Genomic DNA, 24,077 nt, shown 5'->3' with positions numbered 1-24,077 from the left:
CTCTTTGATGACCCTCGGACTATCCTTGATCAGACTTTGCTGGCTTTACCTTGCACTAACATGTTCCCAATGTTGGGGGTGTCCAGAACAATGGGCCACAGTTTAAGAATAAGGGGTAGGCCATTTAGAACTGAGATGAGGAAAAACTTTTTCAGTCAGAGGGTTGTGAATCTGTGGAATTCTCTGCCTCAGAAGGCAGTGGAGGCCAATTCTCTGAATGCATTCAAGAGAGAGCTGGATAGAGCTCTTAAGGATAGCGGAGTCAGGGGGTATGGGGAGAAGGCAGGAACGGGGTACTGATTGAGAATGATCAGCCATGATCACATTGAATGGTGGTGCTGGCTCGAAGGGCCGAATGGCCTCCTCCTGCACCTATTGTCTATTGTCTATTGACTGACCATTATTCCCTTATCATGTATCTATACACTGTAATTGGACCGATTGTAAACATGTATTGTCTTTCTGCTGACTGGTTAGCACGCAATAAAAAGCTTTTCACTGTACCTTGGTGCACGTGACAATAAACTGAACTGACCTGAGGTATGTGAATCAGGGCAGGCCGAGAAGGTTTGTTTAATTTAGCATCATTATCAGCACAGAGATTATGGAGTGAAGGGCCTGTTCATTTGCTGGACTGTGCTATGTTCTCAGCTTGTCCTGTTCTGAGGAGTGTCTTTCTCAATATTTTATAATAGGAAGAAGAACAATTGAACTTTGCAGCAAAACAATCTGGTACGATTAGCTGCGAATTAATTCAGTGACAAGGTTCTGAGCTGGAATTACATACTGCATGTGCTTGCAATAAATGGGTTCTTGTGGCACACTTCCTTATAAAAATAAGATGGCTCAGCTGGGATTAGAACTGCATGCTTTGGCAGGCTAATGCCTCCTGGAAGTTTCCAAGCAGATTAACTTTTTTTCTTGTGGCTTCTTGGCAAACACTGCGACTTGTGACTTTTGCTTCCAATAAAAAAAATGTTCTTCAAAGCCGAGCAGTTTATAACTTCTTTGTTTGTTTTTTTAATTTAACGGCAGCAGTAGTGAAACGTGCTGCTAAATGACGACCCTGGCTGAAAGATTGGATGCAATAATTTAATGGAAACGTTGCTGTACTATTTAGGCTGCTGTGTGATGGCAAATGGCCAAGTGCACTTGTTTTGGTCGAAGGACTGATTTTTTTACCTTGATCACTAGAAAAGAATGTTCGTGAATTAAATGGTGTGCATCTGTGATCTGCGAATGTCAACTATTTGTGCGTCGCATTAGTCGGGAGGATTTGGTCACATCTACTTCTCCTTGATGTGGGAGCATTAGTTCACTTTAGATTTCTGCAGATGCAGCAAACTCTTAGTACAAAAAGAACTTTGGAGTGCCTTTTTGTGGTGAAGATGAAGCAATGGATTGGAGTGAGTAATGGCTTCTTGGATGCCATAGTACTGTAATAAAATGCAGCAGTCTCACCGCACCAGAGACCCGGATTCCGATCCTGACCTCGGGTGCTGTCTGTGAGGAGTTCTCCGTGTGACCGCGTGGGATTTCTCCGGATGCTCCGGTTTCCTTTCACGTCCCAGAGAGTTGCAGGTTTGTAGGTAAATTGGTTTCTGTAAAAGTGCCCCCTGTGTGTGTAGGGAATGGATGCGAAAGTGGATTGACATAGAACTAGCGATGATGATTATACTGCAGGCCTTGCCGAGGCCGCATGAGGTGTAGATGGAGTCAATGGAAGGGAGGTTAATATGTGTGATGGTCTGGGCTGCGTCCACAATTCTCTGCAATTTTTTTTGCGATCCTCTCACTCATTCTTGCTAAAATGGTGGTTACGTTGAAATGTATCGGGTAGTCCAGAACAAATGATTCGCTTGTGTTGAAAGAGTCAGTGACGCTTTCAAAGTTTGCATTGAGTTTGCTGTTTTTATCTGAGTGATTTTCTATTAAAACTGAGTTCAAATGTTGCGCAGGTCCTACTGGTGAAAGAGGACAAGATGGATCTCCTGGGCAGGATGGTATGTAAACACATACTTGAAAAAAAAAAGAAAATTCCCTGTTTGGGGATTTAAGAAAAAATAAATAGTACAGTATTAGTATGCTAATATAGTTTCACTTTTCATTTATTTTGCATGTTCCATCCAAATTTCCATAAGTCCCACCAGGTAAACTTCCTTTGTCCCGCCCCCCTGACATCAGTCTGAAGAAGGGTCTCGACCCAAAACGTCACCCATTCCTTCTCTCCCGAGATGCTGCCTGACCTGCTGAGTTACTCCTGCATTTTGTGAATAAATGAAAGAAATATTGTCCACTGGCATTTTGTAGGCATTAGATTTCTCCCCTTCCTCTTTGTTTAGAAATTGGTTTCATGTCTTTCTCCTGTTGGTCAAGCTGTGGCAAGTTTACTTTGGTTTAGTTTAGAGATACAGACCCTTTGGCCCACCGAGTCCACGCCGACCAGCACATACCACATCACCCCACATACGAGCACTACCCCACACACTCTAGGGACCATTTACAATGGATACTGAAGCCAATTAACCTACAATCCTGTACGTCTTTGAAGTGTGAGAGGAAACCAGAGCACCCGGAGAGAATGTGCAAACTCCATTCAGACCACCCCAAAGTCAAGATCGAACCTGTGTCTCTGGTGCTGTAAGGCGACACTGCTGCGACACTGTGCCGCCCAAAGTGTTAGCAGTACTTCAAAGAGGGATTTATAAGCTCTATAGTGATGTAAACATCAAACATTTCAACAAGATCCCCAAATGGAGAAATGGCAGGTCGCTTTTTGAATCAATGACTTAGAATAAATAGCTTGACATGCTGCATAGTGTTTTACAGCATGTGAATTGTAGTTGCAGTCTTGTTGTTTCTTGTACCAATGTCGTACGTTTATCTCTCATGTCAGCTGTGCATCATAAAAATTGTTACTTGTTTATGAGATATCTAGAAGGATTATCTCCCATCACGAGTCGCTGTGATTGCCAGGACGGCACTGTGGCGCAGAGGTAGAGTTGCTGCCTCACAGTGCCAGAGACCTGGGTTCAATCCTGACCTTGGGGGGTTGTCAGTGTGGAGTTTGCACCTTCTCCCTGTAACCGCGTGGGTTTTCTCCAGGTGCTCCGTTTTCCTGCCACACTCCAATGGCGTGTGGGTTAATAGGTTAATTGGCTTCTGCAAATTGTAAATTGTCCCTTGTGTGTAGGGTAGTGCTAGTGTACGGGGTAATCACTGGTCGGCGCGGACTCGGTGGGCCGAAGGGCCTGTTTCCGCGCTGTATCTCTCTAAAGTCTACGTTTGGGAATTAAGAAGGAGAAAAAAGTTAAACAAAACTCCTCTTTAGAACTCTCTGCACGTTGAATCATATAGTCATACGGCACGCAAACAAAGTCTTGTGTACCTGTCCAAATGTCTTTTACATGTTGTTGTAGTCCATTCCTCAACTACTGCCTCTAGCAGCTCGTTCCATATATCCACCACCCCCTGTGTGGAAAAAAATGCCCCTCAGGCTCCTATTAAATCTTTCCCCTCTCACCTTAAACCAATGTCCTCTGGTCCTTGAATCTCCCACTCTGTGCATCTGCCCTATCTATTCCGCTCATGATATTATACACATCTAGATAACTTATAAAATGTGGTTTTCATTTTGTTACTTTTATTGTCCCATAATGCCTTTCCGAGTCTGAGTGAAATTATTTATTTCTGTAACTGTACACTGTGGACAACTCGACTGTAATCATGTATAGACTTTCTGCTGACTGGATCGCATGCAGCTAAAGCTTATAAATGTACCTCGGTACACCGGACAATAAACTCATCTAAACTAAACTAACTGATTTGTCATTTTCAGTTTAGTGACAAGGTTTGAAGGGTACTTGACCACGGAGAAACGAGTCGTCTGTTTAACTTAGGTTTAGGTTTAAGTTTAGGTTTATTATTGTCACGTGTACCTAATCATATCAGATAATATTGTACATGAATAGATAGAATGAATGCATCAAGTCTTTTGCCCAGTTTAGGGGAATCAAGAACCAGAGGACATTGATTGAAGGTGAGAGTGGAAAATTTCACAGGAACCTAAGGGACAACTTTTTCACTCAGAGGGGGGTGGGTATATGGAACGAGCTGCCAGAGGAGGTAGTTGAAGCAGGTACAATAAACTGTATTTAAAATACGTTTGGATGGGTACATGGGCAGTAAAGGTTTAGAGAGATACCACCAAACGCAGGCAACTGGGCCGAGCTTGGATGGTGAATCTTGGTCGGCATGGATGAGTTGGGCTGAAGGGCCTGTTACCATGCTGTATGGTTCTGTGACTCTCTGACTAAATACAATCAAGGCAAACCAAGTCCAATAGACAGAGCAAAGGCAAAGATACAGAGTGCAGAATGTAGTTCTCAGCATTGTAGCGCACCAGTTCCAGAAACAAAGTCCAATGTCCTCACTGTCAGAGGTGAATCGGAGAGTACCCTAGCTTATGGAAGGGCTGTTACCCTGGTTTACGGGTAAAGAGATGAGAAGAGGCCGTTCCCTGAGTCTGGTGGTGTGCGCTGTCAAGCTTCTTTTCCACAGGGGCAGGTCCCACCACATAGCTCAGGGGTCAGTCGGAAAGCACAATTTGCACTGATAGTTTTAATGACGTTAAAACTGCAGGCGCTGGAAATCTGTAATAAAAACATAAAGTACTGGAGATACCCAGCTGGTGAGGCAGCCTCAGTGCGAGAGGAACGGAGTCGATGCTTCAAGTTGACGGTCTTTCTTCAGAACCATCTTAACGATTCACTGGCATTGCAGTTGTCCAAGTATTTTGTCAACATTTGCACGCCACGCCGACAAAACAGCTCAGTTAGATTGTGGTGATATTGCACAAGCTAAAGTATTACAAAACGCCACAAGACACACACATTAAAGAAGATTTTTTTTGTCACCAATACCTTGACTCCCACAGAAATATTTGTGGATTTATGGAGTACAAACATGATGGGTGAGACATCACACGATGCATGTTCTTTAATGAAAATATTATTTCTGGATAATGCTTAAAAATATGCAGCATAAATATAATTTAATGCGCAATAATAAATGATTTTCCATGGATCGTGTATTGGGGGTGGGTATTGCCCATCAGTATTTTGCTTTCTTCCTTCGAGTATTTGGCTCATAACATCCAAAGGAAGGTTGAACGGATACTTTTCACCTTTCAAATTAATTGCTTTTCCTGTTCGTGAGGTGATTGCTTGCACGAAAACACTTTAAAATCCTGTTCGTTCCCTATCAAATTCATAATTTTCAGCAAGTGTCTTATAAATTTCAGGCATAACATTTTCGTGGCTCCTTGAAACCTCTAACTCTGGCAAAACTCATTATTTTTTTTACTTTAAGTGGGTATTTATTCATTAAGTTCATTATTTTCTCCTCACAATATGTATCTCCAGATGTAAGCAGTCTTGCTGTAGCTTAGCCTGTCTGAGTGTGGTCATAAATGGGTTCTCTTGTGAAGAGATTGATATAGAACATAGAAGTTAGAACAGCACATCACAGGAACAGGCCCTTTTCTCATCCACTCCCTGCACACTAGGGGCAATTTGCAGAGGTCAATTAGCCTACAAACCCGCACATCCCTGGGATGTGGGAGGAAACCGGAGCACCCGGAGGAAGTCCACGCGGTCACAGGGAGAACGTGCAAACTCCACACAGACCGCACTTGGGGTCAGAATTGAACCTGGGTCTCTGGCGCCGTGAGGCAGTAGCTCTACCCACTGCACTACTGCGTCACATTGGGTACAAGAGTCGGGAAGTCATGTTGCGGCTTTACAGGGCTTTGGTTAAGCCGCATTTGGAGTATTGCATGCAGTTCTGGTCGGAAGGACGTGGAGGCTTTGGAGAGAGTGCAGAAGAGATTTACCCGAATGCTGCCTGGATTAGAGGATATTAGTACAAGGGGCGGTTGAACAAACTTGGGTTTGTTTCTTTAGAATGCCGGAGGTTGAGGGAAGCCCTGATAGAAATATACAAAATTATGAGAGACATCAATAGTTTAGACAGTAATAACCTTTTTCCCCAGGGTGGAAATGTCAAAGACATGAGCACATAGCTTTTAGGTGGGAAGGGCAAAGTTTAAAGAAATGTGCAAGGCAACATTTTGACACAGAGGGTGGTAGGTGCTGGAATGTGCTGCCAGGGTGGTGGTGGAGGCAGATACAATCGTGACATTTAAGAGGCTTTTAGATAGGCACGTGGATATGCAGGGAACGGAGGGATATGGATCACATGCAGACAGAGGAAATTAATTTATCTTGGCATCATGTTTGGCACGGGCATTGTGGGCTGAATGGCCTGTTCCTATGCTTTACTCCTCCATGTTCTATGTTCTAACACTTACATTATCTTAACATAAAATAACAAGAAACATGTTAAGTGCATATTATGTGCATTTTGATACCACCATGAGAGATTCCTGGTGAGTTTACACAAATGTTTACATGCATCTTTGTCTGAGTCTTGCCTTTCATTTCTTCTTTGCTCTTATTTAATTGTTCCAGGTCCAAGAGGTGAACCAGGAGTCCGAGGCCCATCGGGAATACCGGGAACACAAGGACCTACAGGGCCGCCAGGTTAGTGATTTCCCCCAGAATCAAAATACCGCAGAGGCTGACACCCCGAGATAAAAACAAGATGCTGTTGGAAACACCTTAGACTTTGGAGATGCAGCGTGGAGACAGACTCTTCGGCCCACCGAGTCCGTGCCGACCAGCGATCACCCATTCACACTAATTCACACTCACGGTGGCGCTGCGGTAGAGTTGCTGCCTTACAGCGAATGCAGCGCCGGAGACTCAGGTTTGATCCTGACTACGGGCGCCGTCTGTACGGAGTTTGTACGTTCTCCCCGTGACCTGCGTGGGTTTTCTCCGAGATCTTCGGTTTCCTCCCACACTCCAAAGACGTACAGGTATGTAGGTTAATTGACTGGGTAAATGTTTTTTTTAAATTGTCCCTAGTGTGTGTAGGATAGTGTTAATGTGCGGGGATCGCTGGGCGGCACGGACTCGGTGGGCCGAAGGGCCTGTTTCTGCGCTGTATCTCTAAATCTAAAAAAATAAAGCCATAGATCTAAATCTAAATCCTACACAATTTACAGAAGCCAATTAATCTACAAACCTGCATGCCTTTGGATTGTGGGAGGGTATGGAGTGCCTGGAGGAAACCCAGGCAGTCACAGGGAGAACATGGAGCAGCACAGTGGCGTAGTGGGTAGAGCCGCTGCATCACAGTGCCAGAGACCCGGGTTCGATCCTACCCTCGGTTGCTGTTTGTGTGGAGTTTGCACATTCTTCCTATGACTGTGCAGGTTTCCTCCAGGTGCTCTGGCTTCCTCCCACATCCCAAAGACGTGCAGGTTTGTAAGTTAATTGGCCTCTGTAAAATTGCATCTAATGTTAATGGATTGGTTGCGAAAGTGAGATAACATAGAACTAGTGCGATCGGGTGATCGATGGCGAGCGTGGACTCGGTGGGCCGGAGGGCCTGTTTCTGTGCTGAATCTTTAAAGTAAACTAACCATTGCAGGAACAAAGCACAGATGAAATCGGTGTGAAGTACTTGTTTTGCTGTTTTGCAGAGGAGGTCCATCAGGATATTACCTGGGCTTGCGGTCTTAAGTTGCAGGGAGAGGCCGAATGGTGTGTTTCCATGGTGCATCTTTTAACCAAAAAATGCAACAGGCAAAATGCACCAGAGGAATTAACATTGAGCCCAGACAGAGTGGAGTGCGGGGTGGGGGGGGGGGAGTGATTAGAAAACATTTCTTACGCAGGTCACAGTTGGAGTTTTGAATTTCCAGCTAAACGCCATTAGTGAGCAAAGCCCATAAATTCCTCCAAAAAAAAAAGGATCAGGCAGTTGCCAGGAAAACTGTAAAAACGACTGCTGTCACATGTTCTGTTATTAATCCTGGATCATCTGCTCTGGGAACAAAAGGGCACCCCCGGGTACATGATGTTATTATTTTTTGAAAGAAGACTTGAGTCCCGTCCAGCACTGTGCAACGGTCTCCCGGAACCCTGCTGTCAGGAGGTTGGGAGGTTGTTTCCCTGTTATACGTTCCGGTACTGGACAGTATCAGATGTTACTTATTTACTCACCCCTGGGATGCGGTCTCTGCTGGCAAGGCCAACATTCGCTGCCCATTCCCCGCTGTCCTGGGGCCAAGCCCAGTTCAGAGCCAACCTCAGTGCTCTGTGTCCACGTGCCAACTGGGTAAAAAGGACACAGATTTCTTTCTTAAAGCCTATTGCTGAACCAGATGAGTTTTTAAAGACAAATTTTCTTCGCTGACTCTTTCACATTTTATTCCAGATTTCTTCAATGAATTGGATTTAAATTCACCACACGCTTCGTTTATTTAAAAGTATTCATGGCATAGATAAGGTAGAAAATGGAAACATAGAGCTATGGTCCCTTACAGTCTTTTGCATTTCCCCCTTGGGAAAAAGGTTTTCACTGTCCACCCTATCTATGCCTCTCATCATTTTATAAACCTCTATCAGGCTCCCCTCAGCCTCCGATGTTCCAAAAAAAACCCAGTCCAAGTCTGTCCAACCTCTCCTTGTAGCCAATACCCTCTAATCCAGGCAGCTTTTCTGGTTATGTAATAAAAAAGGATCCCCAGTTGCTGGTTTCTACCCATGATAGACACAGTTAATCTGGTTAAGAGGTTCTGGTTAATCTCTTCTGCAGCCACTCCATACTCTCCTGTCGGGGCACGGTGGCGCAGCGGTAGAGTTGCTGCCTTACAGCGATGCAGCTCTGGAGACCCTGGTTCGATCCTGTCTGTACGGAGTTTGTATTTTCTCCCTATGACCGCGTGGGTTTACTCCGAGATCTTCGGTTTCCTCCCACACTCCAAAGACGTACATGTTTGCAGGTTAATTCGCTTGATATAAATGTAAATTGTCCCTGGTGTGTATAGGGTAGTGTTAATGAGTGGGGATCATTGGTCGGTGCGGACTCGGTAGGCCAAAGGACCTGTTTCCGCTCTGTGTGTCTGAACTAAACTAAAACTGAACTGAACTGGTGGGGCGGCCAGAACTACAATGAAACGTCAAATGAGGCCCAAGCAAACTTTATAAAGAGCTGCAACGTGACTTCCTGAAACCCCTGTCCCACTTAGGTGATTATTTAGGCGACTAGGCTGTCGCCACACGGTTGCCGGGGTGTCACCTGTACGGTCGTGAGTCGTCTCCAAAGAGTTGTAGCGTTTTTTTTGGTTGCCGCTGGATTTTGAAATGTTCGCCGACTGTTGGTTTGACGCCAGTGATCGTAGTTTGACGTCTCCTGACGTAGGTGCTGTCGTAGGTTGTCACCAGGTTGTCACCAGGTGACGTAGGTTGACGCCGGTGCTGACTTCGGTGAATTCCATTGGCGAATACCTACGTCAACCGGCGACAGGTACCGGCGTCAAAACCGGAGGCCAAAATGACGTGAATTGTCTTCAGTTGTCTGCAGTTGTCACCGACACGGTCGTAGCTTGTTGTAGCTTGTCGCCGGTAGATGTAGGTTGACTTCAGTTGTCGTAGGTTGTTGCCTGCGTGGTCGTGGGTTGGCGTAGGCGCGGTCGTAGGTGGACGTCCTAAGTCGCGATGACTGTGTCGCAGGTTGTCGGTAGCTTGACGTAGCTTGACGTCGACTAGGTGGAAGGTTGTTGCAGCTTGTCATAAACATTGTCGTAGAGTGGGTCCAGTGGCCGTTTTTTTCGGCGACCTGCTACGACTAAGACAGTCGCCGGCAGTCGCCTAAAAAAACGCCTAAGTGGGCCTCTTGCACTCAATGGCCCGAACAATGAAGGCAAGTGTACCACATGCCTTCCTTACCATTCTATCTACTTGCCTGGCTACTCTCAGGGAGATATGTACTGGACCTCAAGATCCCTCTGTGTTCACCCTTTCACCCATTAACCAGAGTCTTTCGTCTCCCTCAACCCTGCACCCAGGGGATACTTCACCGACCAAGTATTTATGTTTGGCTGCAGAGCTTGAATTCCTTCTGAATGGTGGAGGCCATTCTAGCGATATTGAACAATAGTCTCGGCTTCCATACACTCCAATTTTATGTTTATTTCTTTTTTTTAAATGCAACACGTGAGCCAAAATGTTCATGTTGCAAGTATTCTTGTCATAGGGTTCCTGTTTAAAACAACACACTGAACTCTGTGCACAGCATGCTACTTCGAATTTACTTTGGAAGGTTTTTGCTGATTCCTGTTCTCTGAGAGAACACTGCCGATTTTTTAATGATGTCTTGTGTTTATTTTGTTCACAGTTTCTAACAGTTTTTTGCATTCCATTGTTATTCTCATTCTAGGAATCTTTGTGGGTGGACAAGCATACCATTTCCATTAAATCACACTATTCGTCTACAAATTGCTACTGATGTTTAAAGGGAATTTCACAATTTCAACCCGATATTAAAATAAAATTAAGGAGCCATTAAATTAATTGTTCCATCGCTTTTACTTTCTGGATGGATTTATGAAGTGGCTTCTTTTATATCTATTATTTTCAAGTGTCTCATTTGTGCTCATGAGTGAGTGCCTTCGATGAAAATGTTGAGTCCAAATTTTAATAGCTTCAGTCTGGTTCAAAGTGCTACAGTATAATATAGAAAGAAAGATGTGGGATTTTTCAGTATTTTATTGCACGTTGGGGAAATAATTTCTTTGAAAGCAAAGGTCTCCCCTTTTTGAAAGAAAAATAGCAATTAAATTTGCCTCAATATCACCCACTCTTTTTCTCCCACCCCCGTAGAAACAAGAAACCGCAGATGCTGGTTTACACAAAAGGACACAAAATGCTGGAGTAACTCACGAGGAGGTTGGGGAGAGGTGTATTGGTTTAGTACTCGAGCTTACGAAAGAACTGTTCAGAAGCCTGGTAACAGAGGGACAGAAGCTGTTCCCAGGTCTGGCTGTGTGCGGTTTCAAGCTTCTGTACTTTCTGTCGGACGGAAGCAGGGAGAAAATGGAATGACCAGGGTGGGACAGGGACAAGTTGTTGATCATGTTGGCTGCTTTTGGCATGAAGTGCAAATGGAGTCAATGGTGGGGAGTCTGGTTTGTGTGATGGACTGGGGTACATCCAGAACGCTCTACAAAATCCTGGAGTCTTGGTTCTCAAACCAAGCTGTGATGCAACCTGACAGTTTGCTTTCTATGATGCCACTGTAGAAGGTTGTAAGAGACACTGGAGACATGCCTGAAGAGGGATATGAGGCATTGGAGAGGGTCCAGAGGAGGTTTCCGAACATTATCCTGGGGATGAGTGAGTTCACGTAAGACAAGCGTTTGATGTCTCTGGGCCTGCATTCGTAGGAGTTCAGAAGAATGAAGGGGAATCTCATTGAATCTTACCGAATAGCGAGAGGCCTCGATAGAATAGATGTGGAGAGGATGTTTCCATTAGTGGGAGAGTCCAGGACCAGAGGGCACAGCCTCAGAATAAAAGGACGTACCTATGGAAAGAAGATGAGGAGGAACTTCTTTAGCCAGAGGATGGTGATCCCGTGGAATTCATTGCCACAGCTGGTTGTGGAGGCCGTAATTGGTTTTTAAAATTTTATTTTAATTTTTTTTTTTTAGAGATACAGCGCAGAAATAGGCCCTTCGGCCCACCGGGTCCGCGCCGCCCAACGATCCCCGCACACTAACACCATCCTACACCCACTAGGGACAATTTTTACATTTGCCCAGCCAATTAACCTACATACCTGTACGTCTTTGGAGTGTGGGAGGAAACCGAAGATCTCGGAGAAAACCCACGCAGGTCACGGGGAGAACGTACAAACTCCGTTTGTAGAGAATGGCAGGTTCTTGATTCGTACGGGTGTCAAAGGTTATGGGGAGAAGGCAGGAGATTAGGAAGATAGATCAGCCATGATTGAATGGCAGAGTAGACTCAATGGCCCGAATGAACTAATTCTGCTCCTATGATTTATGAACATATAACATGCCAAATTTCCTCAGCTTTCTCAGAAGGTAGAGAGGCGTTGGTGGGCCTTTTTGTCTGTCACATCAATGTGGTCACACTTCTACAGCCTTTCTAAAACTCGCCTTATAAATAAATGAACAACTTAGCCTTTCTGTAGAAAAATGCCAGTCCAGATGTATCCTAAAGCCAGGCAGTGAAGTGCTGCAGTTGTGACACAACTGGAGGTGGGCCTTACAATGCCTTGGGGCATGACTTACAGTGGAGCCTGTGGCCGTTGGGAGATTGTGGCCAAAGGAAGGTGCCATTTGTGGCTGGGTGCTCGGACACTGTAGCGTGAGTTGTGAGCCGCCTTGTAAACAAACATTGTGGGCTCCGCCTTACCTTGATCAACGTTGCTGGCTTTGATTTGTCCTTTCGCATACCTTTCATTCATTTGTTCGATGTACCTTTTCATGTCTCTCATTTCCCTCTCTCCTGACTCTCAGTCTGGAGAAGGGTTTCGACCCGAAACGTCACCTATTCCTTTTCTCCAGAGATGCTGCCTGTCCCGCTGAGTTATTTTTTTTGTGACTATCTACACTAGTTGACTAATGGAACCTAGGTCATCTTTGCAAAGCCCTGACTTTGGGCTTTACCAAACCAGTGATCATTTCTGTACTGCAACCCACTCTGACTGTGCTGCTTGGATTTCTTTCTAGAGGTAATTATAGAGAAGTGATTTTTAGTCTATATATATATGCTACATTATGTTTTTATTGTTAATGGAGTTACTTTTGACTCAGGGAGTTATATCTTTAGCACGAACATGTTTCTCAAGTACAGATGTTACTTTCCAGATGTGCCCATAGCCAGCAAGACAAGACTTTCTTTGTTTAGTAGTGACCCATGTTTATTTTACATTGATCATTTACTCCTAAACTTTAGGCATAGACCATCAGAGCAGTGTGGGGCAAAAATCTTGGGTTCTGTAGACTGAGATTTTGGGCTAGATATTGTGACACCTCAAACAGCTGTGACAACAGAAAATTAAAGCAGGTTTCTCCACAATCCTGTCTCCCTCGCTCCCAAAAGAAAAGATTATCAGCTGGTCCTCGGTGTTTGGAGACTTTGAATGGTTACCCTTGCTTATTTAATATAAGATTACACGTGTCGATGACTACAGGTGGGTCATCTGGCCCACCTCCAAACAGCAAAATGATACCTGGATAAATATTTTGTTTAAACAGGTGTCACATGTATTTATGAAATAAAGTCAGTCATGGGAAATTAACATTAATTTATGTTTGAGGTTTCCTTTTGGCAATTAATAGGAACCTGAGGGGTAACTTTTTCACATAGTGGTGGGTGTATGGAATGCTCTGTCAGGGGAGGTAGTTGAGGCAGGTACTAACGCCATGTTTAAGAAACATTTAGACAGGTACGTGGATAGGACAGATTCAGGTGGATATGGGCCAAATGCAGGCAGCTGGGACGAGTGTAGATGTGACATGTTGGCTAGTGTGGGCAAGCTGGGCCGATCGGTCTGTTCCACGCTGTAGGACTCTATGGCTCTAATTTGTGCCACTTTGACTCTTTTAATATAGCATTAAAACGTTCCTGCTGGTACAATTACCTGCTGCTTTCTGGGACAATCAAAGAGCAGTAGAATTAATTGACTTTGATAACAATTCCCTAACAATGAAGAAATTATATCTCTGCTTTTTACTCGCATTGGTTCTTTTTTGGTGGTGTTGGTAAATGCATTGGTATTGGTTTACTATTGAATCGTTGAACTTGGAAACAGACCCTTTGGCCCACACTTGCCCACATGTCCCATCTATTCACAAAATGGTGGAGTAACTCAGCAGGTCAGGCAGCATCTCAGGAGAGAAGGAATGTGCGACGTTTCGGGTCGAGACCCTTCTTCAGACTGATCCAGATGATAGTAACATGTCCCATCTGCACTAATCCCACCTGCCTGCGCTTGGCCCATATACCTCGAAACCTATCCTATCCATGCACCTGCCTAAATGTTTCTTAAAAGTTGTAATAGTCCCTGCCTCAACTACCTCCTCCAGCAGCTCATTCCATGCACACACCACCCTTTGTGTAAAAAAGTTACCCCCTCAGTTTCCTATTAAACCTTTCCACCTCACCTTAAACCGATGTTCTCTGGCTCTCGATTCTACAACTCTGGACAAAAGTACCCAATCTATCCCTCTCATGATTTTGTACACCCTCTCATGATGTTTTATCCAGATACAGTGAAAAACGTTTGTTTGCATGCTATCCAGTGAAAGCACACTTTACATGAGTAAATCAGGCCATGGTGGCGCAGCGGTAGAGTTGCTGCCTTACAGCGAATGCAGCGCTGGAGACCAGGGTTCGATCCTAGCTACGGGTGCTGCCTGTACGGAGTTTGTATAAGAAAATAACTGCAGATGCTGGTACAAATCGATTTATTCACAAAATGCTGGAGTAACTCAGCAGGTCAGGCAGCATCTCGGGAGGGATGGAATGGGTGACGTTTCGGGTCGAGACCCTTCTTCGGAGTTTGTATGTTCTCCCTGTGATCTGCGTGGGTTTTCTCCGAGATCTTCGGTTTCCTCCCACACTCCAAAGACGTGCAGGTTTGTGGGTTAATTGGCTTGGTAAATGTAAAAATTGTCCCTAGTGGGTGTCGGATAGTGTTAAAAATTGTCCCTAGTGGGTGTAGGATACTTCCAGTATAGTCCCTGGTGGACTCTTCGGAGGTGATGCCCACAAGATACAAGAAGTGCAACAGGTAGTGCAAAGAGAAAAATCCCAGAGTGCAGAATATAGCGTCACAGCATTGTAACCTTACAGTCACAGAGGAAAAAGTGCTAGATCCGCAATGGGGTAAATTGGAAGATTAGGACCACACTCTTGCTGATAGTCTGATAATAGCAGGGAAAGTGTTATTACTGAATCTGGTGGTACGTGCTTTCAAGCTTTTGTATTTTCTGCCCAACAGGAGAGGGGAGAGAGGGAATGGCCGGGGTGAAAAGATCCTTGGTTACGTTGGCTGCTTTCCAGCGGCAGCGTGAAGCACAGAGGGAGATGACGGTGGGGAGTCTGGTCCGTGTGGATCACAGGGCTATGTCAACAACCATATGCAATTTCTTGCGGCCCTGGGCAGAGATGTTGCCAAACCAAACTAGGATTCGACCCGAGAGTATGCTTTCTGTGGTGCATCTGTAGACGTTGGTGAGAGTTGTTGGAGACATGCCAAACGTTCGCAGTCTCCTGAGGAAGCAGAGGCGTTAGTGTGCTTTCTTTGGCCTTGGCTTCAATGTGGAGTCCATATCTTGCGTTTCTCCAAGAGCAAATGGTACAGTGATGTGGTGTGTGCGAGTATAAAGGAAATAGGGTTTTGCCGTCGAGAAGATCCAACCTGCCGTCATTGATTTTATTATTAAGTCTGGCAAATGTTGGATTTATGACCACTTATGAATTCAGAAAGTTTTAGCCCCACAAGTAAAGTGGAGTCTGTGATGCAGAAATACATAGTCTGTCGTAGTTGCAAGATGGCATCATGCACAGCATTGACATTGTGGGCCGAAGGGGCTCTTCCTCTACTGTACTGTTCTATGTTCTAAATACATGGAGTAGTAAAAACCTTGATACAAGGAACTGCAGATGCTGTTTTACAAAAAAAAGACACAAAGCGCTGGAGTAACTCAGTGGTCAGGCTGCATCTATGGAGGACACGGATAGGGGACGATTCAGGTCGTGACCATTCTTCAGACCCTGATTCTGCAATACACATTTCAGAGGCATAGTTCAAAAACGAATAAATTCGTACCATTCTTTTCGTGGCGTCTGAAGTACTCTTTGGCTAAATGAGAAACAAAGGGCGGCACAGTGGTGCAGCGGTAGAGTTGCTGCCTCACAGCACCAGAGACCAGGGTTTGGTCCTGACTACAGGTATTGTATGTACGGAGTTTATATGTTCCCCCTGAGACCGCATGGGTTTTCTCCAGGGGCTCCGGTTTCCTCCCACACTTCAAAGACGTGCAGGTTTGTAGGTTAATTGGCTTTGGTAACATTGTAAACTGCCCCCAGTGTGTGTAGGACAATGCTGGTGTACAGGAATCGCTGGTCACTGCGGACTCGGTGGGCCGAAGGGCCTGTTTCCACGCTGTATCTCTTAACTAAACTAAAACTAAAAGCACTTGGATGACGAGCAATTAATTCACTCTAAAAGCCACACACACATTAGCCCTGGATTGCGAAGAGGAATCTCTGAAATGTAGCAGGAGAACGGCAGTGTACCCGGAGAGAAAGGGTTATCTGCACCTCTCCACTGGCTGTTGTAGCTGCCAACTCAAGTTGTGGGCAGCAATTAGAAGAACAACACCAGGAATTCATCTTGATTTGTTTTCCTCTATGGTGATCATTCTCTCATTACACCACACAAGGAATACCATGTTCTTTAACCTAACTCTTGTAGTTTTGTCAGCAGTGCTTGAAGCAAATAACAATTTCACCTGCTGTTGTCATGTATGCAAACCAAGCCACTTTTTACACAGTGAAGTCTCACGGGTAACACGCAAATGAATAAATCAGATTCCTTTGAAGTGACTTTGTACGGGAGATTTCCATTCCTATAGATGAAGAAAGCTGTCAGATCTTCCAAGGAAGATACAGAAAATTGCTTTACTTTACTTTAGGCTTTAGAGATGCAACGTGGAAACAGACCTTGTTCCACCAAGTCCATGCCGGCAGCGATCACCCCATACCCTAGCACTAGTTCTACATAATAGGGACAATTTACAATTTACAATCTACAGAAGCCAATTAACCTACAAACCTGTATGTCTTTGGAGTGCGGGAGGAAAACGGACCACCCGGAGAACAAGATGCCCCATCTAAGCTCATCTCCTTTGCCTGCGTTTGGCCCATTGCCCTCTAGACCTTTTCCACCCATGGACTTGTCCAAATATCTTTTAAATATTGTTATTGTACCTACCTAACTACTTCCTGTGGCATCTTATTCCATATAGGCACTGCCCTCTGTGTGATAACAAAAATGCTACTCGAATTCCTACTGCATCTTTCTCCTCTCACCTTAAACCTGTGCCCCTTTGGGCGACACAGTGGCGCAGCGGTAGAGTTGCTGCCTGACAGCGAATGCAGCTCCGGAGACCCTGTGTTTGATGCCGACTACGGGTGCTGTCTGTACGGAGTTTGTACGTTCTCCCCGTGACCTGCGTGGGTTTTCTCCGAGATCTTCGGTTTCCTCCCACACTCCAAAGACGTACAGGTTTGTAGGTTAATTGGCTTGGAAAATGTAAAAACTGTCCCTAGTGGGTGTAGGATAGTGTTAGTGTGCGGGGATCGCTGGTCGGCGCGGACCCGGTGGGCCGAAGTGCCTGTTTCTGCGCTGTATCTCTAAATTAAACTAAACTAAACTATGCCCTCTAGTCCTAGATTCTCATTACCCTAAGTAAAGGACTCTGTGCATTCACCCTCTCTATTCCCCTCGTGATTTTATACACCTCTATAAGATCATCATCCCTCAGGAACCCGTGCTCCAAGGAATGGACGCCAAGCAACCTAGCCTGCTCAACCTCTCCCTATAGTTCAGCCCCTTGAGTCCTGGAAACATCCCAGTAAATCTTTTCTCTTTCCATCTAAATGCCATCTTTTCTATGGCAGGGTGACCGCATCTGAGCACAATACTCCGAACAGCCTCGCCAACGTCTTGTACAACTGTAACATGACATCCCAAGTTCTTAGAAGAAGTCTGAAGAAGGGTTCCGACCCGAAATGTCACCTATTCTTTTCCCCTGACCCGCTGATTTACTGCAGCATTTTGTGTCTAACCCAACTAATATTCTCATTTCGCTGACTGATGAAGGGCAATGTGCCAAAAGCCTTCTTCACCAGTCTGTCCACCTGGGGGCGCCACTTTCTAGGTACTGTGTACCTTTAGCTGGTGGTTGCTCTTTACACTTTGTGGAGTTGGCAGCTTAATTTGTCGAGTTGTTTGTCAGATGTGAGGAAATAAAGAAGATATCGAGTTGGCTCTTTCGATCTAATGAAAGTTTCCATCGTTCATTTGACAGGTGCACCGGGACACCAGGGAACAACAGGGGCAGCAGGAATTCCTGGGGTCAATGGTCTACCAGGACCCCCTGGTCCTCCAGGGAAGCCGGGACTCACTGGACCCTCACGTGCCGACATTCCTTATCCGGGATCGTCTGACCTTGGATACACCTCCTCCAACAATGGCAAGTACATGGCATCCTCCCTCACTCTAGCCCTGCACCTTAATTTGCAAATAACCCTCGCTCATCCCCACGTGATTTATCCACCGTTCGAAGGGTTCAAGAGGCTTTTAGATCGATGGTCAATGGTTCTTGGTTATCACGTGGACGGAAGTAAAGTGAAACTATTTTCTCGCATATAGTTCAGTAAAGTATCTCCATACCCAAGCACAATCCCAGATTATCACAAGATAAGGTCCACTGACCCAAGATTTGCAAGAGCTGCCAGGTTTTGGCGCCATTTTCAAAGTCCACTTCGGTCCGCGCGCTCGGTGTCCTGGAGCGGCGGCCGATCCAGGCGAGCACCAGGCTGCTGCTGGGCCTCCGCCCATCACCTCGGTCCTGATCGCCCAGCGAACCATCGTCCTTCCCCTCGCCAGGCCACCTTCAGCCTTTGTGCCCCGGGGGTGCCTCCCACAGTTGACCTTGAGGGCGTGGAAGGTGAGGCCCTGGTTCACTCTCCTACTGCCCCTTGCTCTTGCGCCCGCCATCGCCAGCTCCCTCCGTCCTCCTCTCCGGTCCTCGGGGGACGATCAGGGCCAGGGCTCGGCTGCTCCCTCTACAGGCCGCGGCCCGCCAATCCTTCCCTGGAGCGCTCTACCGAGCACATAGATAGATGTATATAAAATTATGAGAGGCATAGATAGGGTAAACTGTCAGAACCATTTTCTCTGGATGGAAATGTCAAAGACTGGAAGATGTGGCTTTAAGATGAGAGGGGCAAAGTTTAAAGGAGATGTATGGGGCAAGTTTTTCTACACAGGGAATGGTGGGTGTCTGGAACACGCATGCAGGCGTGATGGTGGAGACAGATAAGATAGGCACGTGGATGTGCAGGGAAGAGAGGGATATTGATCACATGCAGGCAGAGATTAGTTTAACTTGGCACTCATGTTCAGCGTAGACATTGTAGGGCCGAAGGGCCTCTTCGTGCGTTGTACTGTTCTACGTTCTACGTTGTGATTCATGACTCCATTATTTGACCGCTATGTGCGCCTACTCTGCGCAGTCAACTGTGCGCCAACCCATCAGTCCGATCTCTGCAAATTCATCCCCTCCTCTCGCTGCGTGCAGCAAATCTTCAGCTGCGTTCCTGCTGCGCTCCAATCCCTCAGACAAAACCACAGACGCTCATCAAGAAGTCCTGCGACAGAAAAACACCAGCCATTGACATTACCGAGGTGCTGATGGAGGAGGGAGCGTGAACATTTATACTGGTGTAGGATAGGAAGGCCCCTGGGAATGAGGCAGTTGGAAAGATGTAAACTGCATGTGGTTGATCTCCACCTCACTCAGAGCACTTGACGCCCATTTCAGCATGCCAAACATGATTGATTTTCTTCACCAAGGATAACTTTAATGAAGTTCAGATTCTGTATTTGATATCTGGGTTTTAAGTTGGCCCTAGCACGGATATGAAAACACCTGTGACACCTGTTCCCAATGTTGGGGGAGTCTAGAACCAGGGGCCACAGTTTAAGAATAAGGGGTAGGCCATTTAGAACGGAGATGAGGAAAAACTTTTTCAGTCAGAGAGTTGTGAATCTGTGGAATTCTCTGCCTCAGAAGGCAGTGGAGGCCAAGTCAAGAGAGAGTTAGATAGAGCTCTTAAGGATAACGGAGTTAGGGGGTATGGGGTGAAGGCAGGAACGGGGTACTGATTGAGAATGATCAGCCATGATCACATTGAATGGTGGTGCTGGCTCGAAGGGCCGAATGGCCTCCTCCTGCACCTATTGTCTATTGTACTGAGGAAATGAAAGGCACAGTTGCATTGAGGACCACTGAAAGGCTCGTTTTAACTGCTACTGAATGTCCTCGCTGTGATATTACCTTCAGTGTCAAAGGATGTGGGCTGTCTGACCTGTCAAAGCACCAAACGTAACCCAGCATACACCTGCACGACAATATAATTTGCAGATTTCATCGTGCATTGTGTCTCAGCGCGGAGCAGTGGGGCAAAAATTCCTCACGTCTCCAAGTAAGACCCAGAAGAAGCAACAACCGCAGAGTGCCAGGCTGGGGGATTCTGCCAAAGATAGACACAAGATGCTGGGGTAGCTCAGCGGGTCAGGCGGCATCTCTGGAGAAAAATGTATAGGTGACGTTTTGGGTCGGGACCCTTCTGCAGACTCAAGGGATTCTGCCCCTCAGCTGCCTTCTTGGCCACTGGTCGAGATGTCAATGCAAATGTTTGCTTGCTTAATGGAGGACCACTACAATACAGGTCCTCCTTACAACAATGCCTTGCATTCTGGACAAAGCTGGAGAAAAAGAGTGCAGAGAAGATTTACGAGGATGTTGCCAGATCTTCAGAGCCTGAACTACAGGGAGAGGTTGGGCTGGCCAGGACTCTATTCTTAGGAACACCGGAGGCTGAGGGGTGATCTTATACAGGTGTTTAAAATCAGGAGGAGAATGGATAGGCTGAATGCACAGAGTCTTTTACCCAGTGTAGGGGAACCAAAAACAGGAGGGTGTATGTTCAAGGTGAGACGGATAAGATTTAACACTAACCTAAAGGGCAGCCTTTTCACTCAGTGGGTCATGGGTATATGGAAGAAGCTGTCAGAGGAGTAGATATTTAGAGTGCTGTATCTTGCTCTTTCTTCATTAGCTCTGAGTCCAAATCCCCAACACGAGAGGCAATGCAGTGGCACAAGTAGTGACTCACATCCACTCCATCTTCTCAGTGATCATCAGAAGTGGGCAATCGGGACATTAAAATGTTGGGGCTGGGATAGTCAGCTCGGCTATGTGTGAGGGAAAATATGTTTCACAAATTTGACCGTGTTTACTCCGAAGAGGTGACCAAGAAGAATGGCAAGGACAGGCCGATGGATATTATCAATGTGGACTTTGGAAAAGCCTTTTGTGACCAGGATGAGCCTGATCCTTGATTATGCTGGTGGCCTTTCCAAGTCAGCGTGAAGCGTAGACGGAGTCAATGGAAGGGAGGTGGGTCTGTGTGATGGTCTGGGTTGTGTCCACAACTCTGCAATTTCTTGCGGTCTTGGATGGAGCTGTTCCACAAACCCTGCTGTGATGCATCCCGATAAATTAATAATAATAATAATGTATTTTATTTATATAGCGCTTTTCATATACTCAAAGACGCTTTACAGAGATTTTGAGAACATAGGTAAATGAATAAATAGATAAATAAGTAAATAAATAAATGAACAGAGAAAGGAGACAGAAGGTGAGGTGACCTTCAGTGGTTGAAGGCAGTACTGAACAGGTGAGACTTCAGCGATGTTTTGAATGTGGTGAGTGTGGGGGAGTCTCTAACGGTTTGGGGTAGTGAGTTCCATAGGGTGGGAGCATCGATGGAGAAAGCCCTGTCCCCCCAGGATCTGAGTTTAGTCCGGATGTGGGGGGATAGGAGATTGGCAGCGGCAGAGCGGAGGGTGCAGGTGGGAGTGTGCCTGTGGAGGAGGTCGGTCAGGTAGGATGGGGCCAGGTTATGGAGGGCTTTGTAGGTTATGAGGAGGATTTTGTACTGGATTCTCTGGGGGATGGGGAGCCAGTGGAGTTTATAAAGGACGGGGGTGATATGGTCACGGATCGAGGTGTGTGTGAGTAGACGGGCAGCGGAGTTTTGAATGTATTGAAGTTTATTGATGATTTTTGAGGGTGCGCCATAGAGGAGGCTGTTGCAGTAGTCCAGACGGGAGGTGATGAAGGCGTGGATGAGGGTTTCTGCAGCTGTGGAGGAGAGGGATGGACGGAGACGGGCAATGTTTTTGAGGTGGAAGAAGGCTGTCTTTGTGATGTGTTTGATGTGTTTGTCGAAGGAGAGGGTTTGATCGAGGATGATTCCAAGATTCCGGATGTGAGGTGAGGTGGATACTGGGAGACCATCAATGTTGAGGATGAAGTTTTGGGTGGATTTGGTGAGCGTTTTTGGACCAATGATGATGATTTCAGATTTGTTGCAATTGAGTTTGAGGAAGTTTGATTGAAGCCAAGATTTTATTTCAGTAATGCAGTTTGTCAGTGTAGAGTGTGTGGTGGGGGAGATTGACTTGGTGGAGATGAGGAGCTGGATATCATCGGCGAAGCAGTGGAAGTTGAGACCATGACGGCGGATTAATTGACCAAGGGGGAACAGGTAAAGGATGAAGAGGAGGGGGCCAAGGACTGAGCCTTGGGGGACACCTTGGGGGAGGGGAGCGGTGGGGGATTTACAGTTGTTAATGAAGATGAACTGGTGTCTGTCAGAGAGGTAAGATTTGAACCAGGATAGGGCTGTGCCGGTGATGTTAAGGGAGGTTTCAAGTCGGGTGAGGAGAATGGAGTGATTTATGGTGTCAAAGGCGGCGCTGAGGTCAAGTAGGATGAGGATGTTGAGGTTGCCAGCGTCGGAGGAGAGGAGAATGTCGTTTGTGATTTTGAGGAGCGCAGTTTCAGTACAGTGGTTTGAGCGGAATCCGGATTGGAAAGTTTCATACAGGTTTGCTTTCTACGGCTCATCTGTAGAAGTTGGTGAGGTTGCCAAACTTCCTAAACCTTCTGATGAAGAAGAGTCGTTGGCGCACTTTCTTGGCTCCCTGTGTGAACTAGCTAACTGGATCCAAAATTGGCTTGGTGTAAGGAATCAGAGAGTAGCAGCGGAGGGATGTCTTTTCTAATCGGAGGCCTGTGACTGGTGGCGTAAAGAAGGGAACTCTGCTGTTTGTCACTCATAGTAACAATTGGAATAACAATGGAGTTAATGTGGTTCTTAAATGTGTGGAGACAGGACATTGGTGATGCCACATTTGGAGTATTGCTGTTGAAAGGAAGTCATTAAGCTGGAAAGGGTGCAGATAAGATTTACCACGATCTTACCAGGCATCCAGGGGTTTGATTATAAGGAGAGGTTGGATGCACTAGGACTTTTTTTCCCAGGAACATAAGAGGCTGAGGGGTGACCTGGTAGAGGTAGACAAAATCATGACAGCCGAATGGTCATGGTATTAATCTCAAGTCAAGTCAAGTCAAGTTTATTTGTCACACACACATAAATGTGCAGTGAAATGAAAGATTACCCACAGTCCAACAACAAGAGCAATAAAAATAAGCAATAACACACACAATCAAACAAAAAGAAACATCCATCACAGTGAGTCTCCTCCAGTCACCTCCTCACTGTGATGGAAGGCCAGAATGTCTTTTCTCTACCCCTGCCGCCTTCTCCCGCGGTCAGGCTGTTGTAGTTGCCAAGTTCCAGGCCGCGCCGGACGGTGAAAGGTCCACAGCGGGCCGACCCAAGCCCCACGAAAGGGCAAAGGTTTAAGGTGAGAGGGGAAAGATTTAAAATGGACCTGAGGGACAGTTTCTTCGATATGTGGAACAATCTGCCAGAGGAAGCAGGAGAGGCAGGTACAATTAGGGTTGCCAACTTCCTCACTCCCAAATAAGGGACAAAGGGTGACGTCACCGCCCCGCGCCCCACCTGACCTCACCCAGCCAGCGGCCATGTGGAGCGGGAGCATGTGGCCGCTGGCTGGGTGAGGTCACGTGGGGCGCGGGACGGTGACGTCACCCTTTGTCCCTTATTTGAGAGTGAGGAAGTTGGCAACCCTACTAATACGGGACAAGGGCGGTCCCGTACGGGACAAACTAACTTAGCCCAAAATACGGGATGTCCCGGCTAATACGGGACAGCTGGCAACCCTAGGTACAATGGTTATGTTTAAAAGATATTTAGACAGGTATTTGGATAGGAAAGGTTTTGTGGGGATATGTGCCAGGCACAGGCAAGTGGACAAATTCCATTATAGTACTTGGTCTGCATGGATGAGTTGGGATGAAGGGCCTGTTTCCATGCTGTATGAGTCTATGACTC

The 24,077-nt window shown here is 46.1% G+C and overlaps 1 protein-coding gene across 3 annotated transcripts in view; it reads left to right on the top strand.

Annotated features, from left to right (window-relative positions):
- The window catches only part of emid1 (EMI domain containing 1), a 232,949-nt gene that overhangs the window by 183,560 nt on the left and 25,312 nt on the right, over window positions 1-24,077 (top strand). For 2 of the 3 annotated variants that reach the window (XM_078421094.1, XM_078421095.1), the window contains exons 7-9: window positions 1,959-2,003; window positions 6,531-6,602; window positions 18,044-18,208. In XM_078421094.1, coding sequence (XP_078277220.1) covers window positions 1,959-2,003; window positions 6,531-6,602; window positions 18,044-18,208 — 282 coding nt within the window. The remainder of the gene's footprint in view (window positions 1-1,958; window positions 2,004-6,530; window positions 6,603-18,043; window positions 18,209-24,077) is intronic. The other variant, XM_078421096.1, reaches the window with a different exon arrangement.

Source organism: Rhinoraja longicauda, chromosome 25, assembly GCF_053455715.1.
Source record: "Rhinoraja longicauda isolate Sanriku21f chromosome 25, sRhiLon1.1, whole genome shotgun sequence".
Classification (NCBI taxonomy): Eukaryota; Metazoa; Chordata; class Chondrichthyes; order Rajiformes; family Arhynchobatidae; genus Rhinoraja; species Rhinoraja longicauda.
The sequence above is the reverse complement of the archived record's forward strand: the minus strand, read 5'-3'. Positions and strand labels throughout refer to the sequence as shown.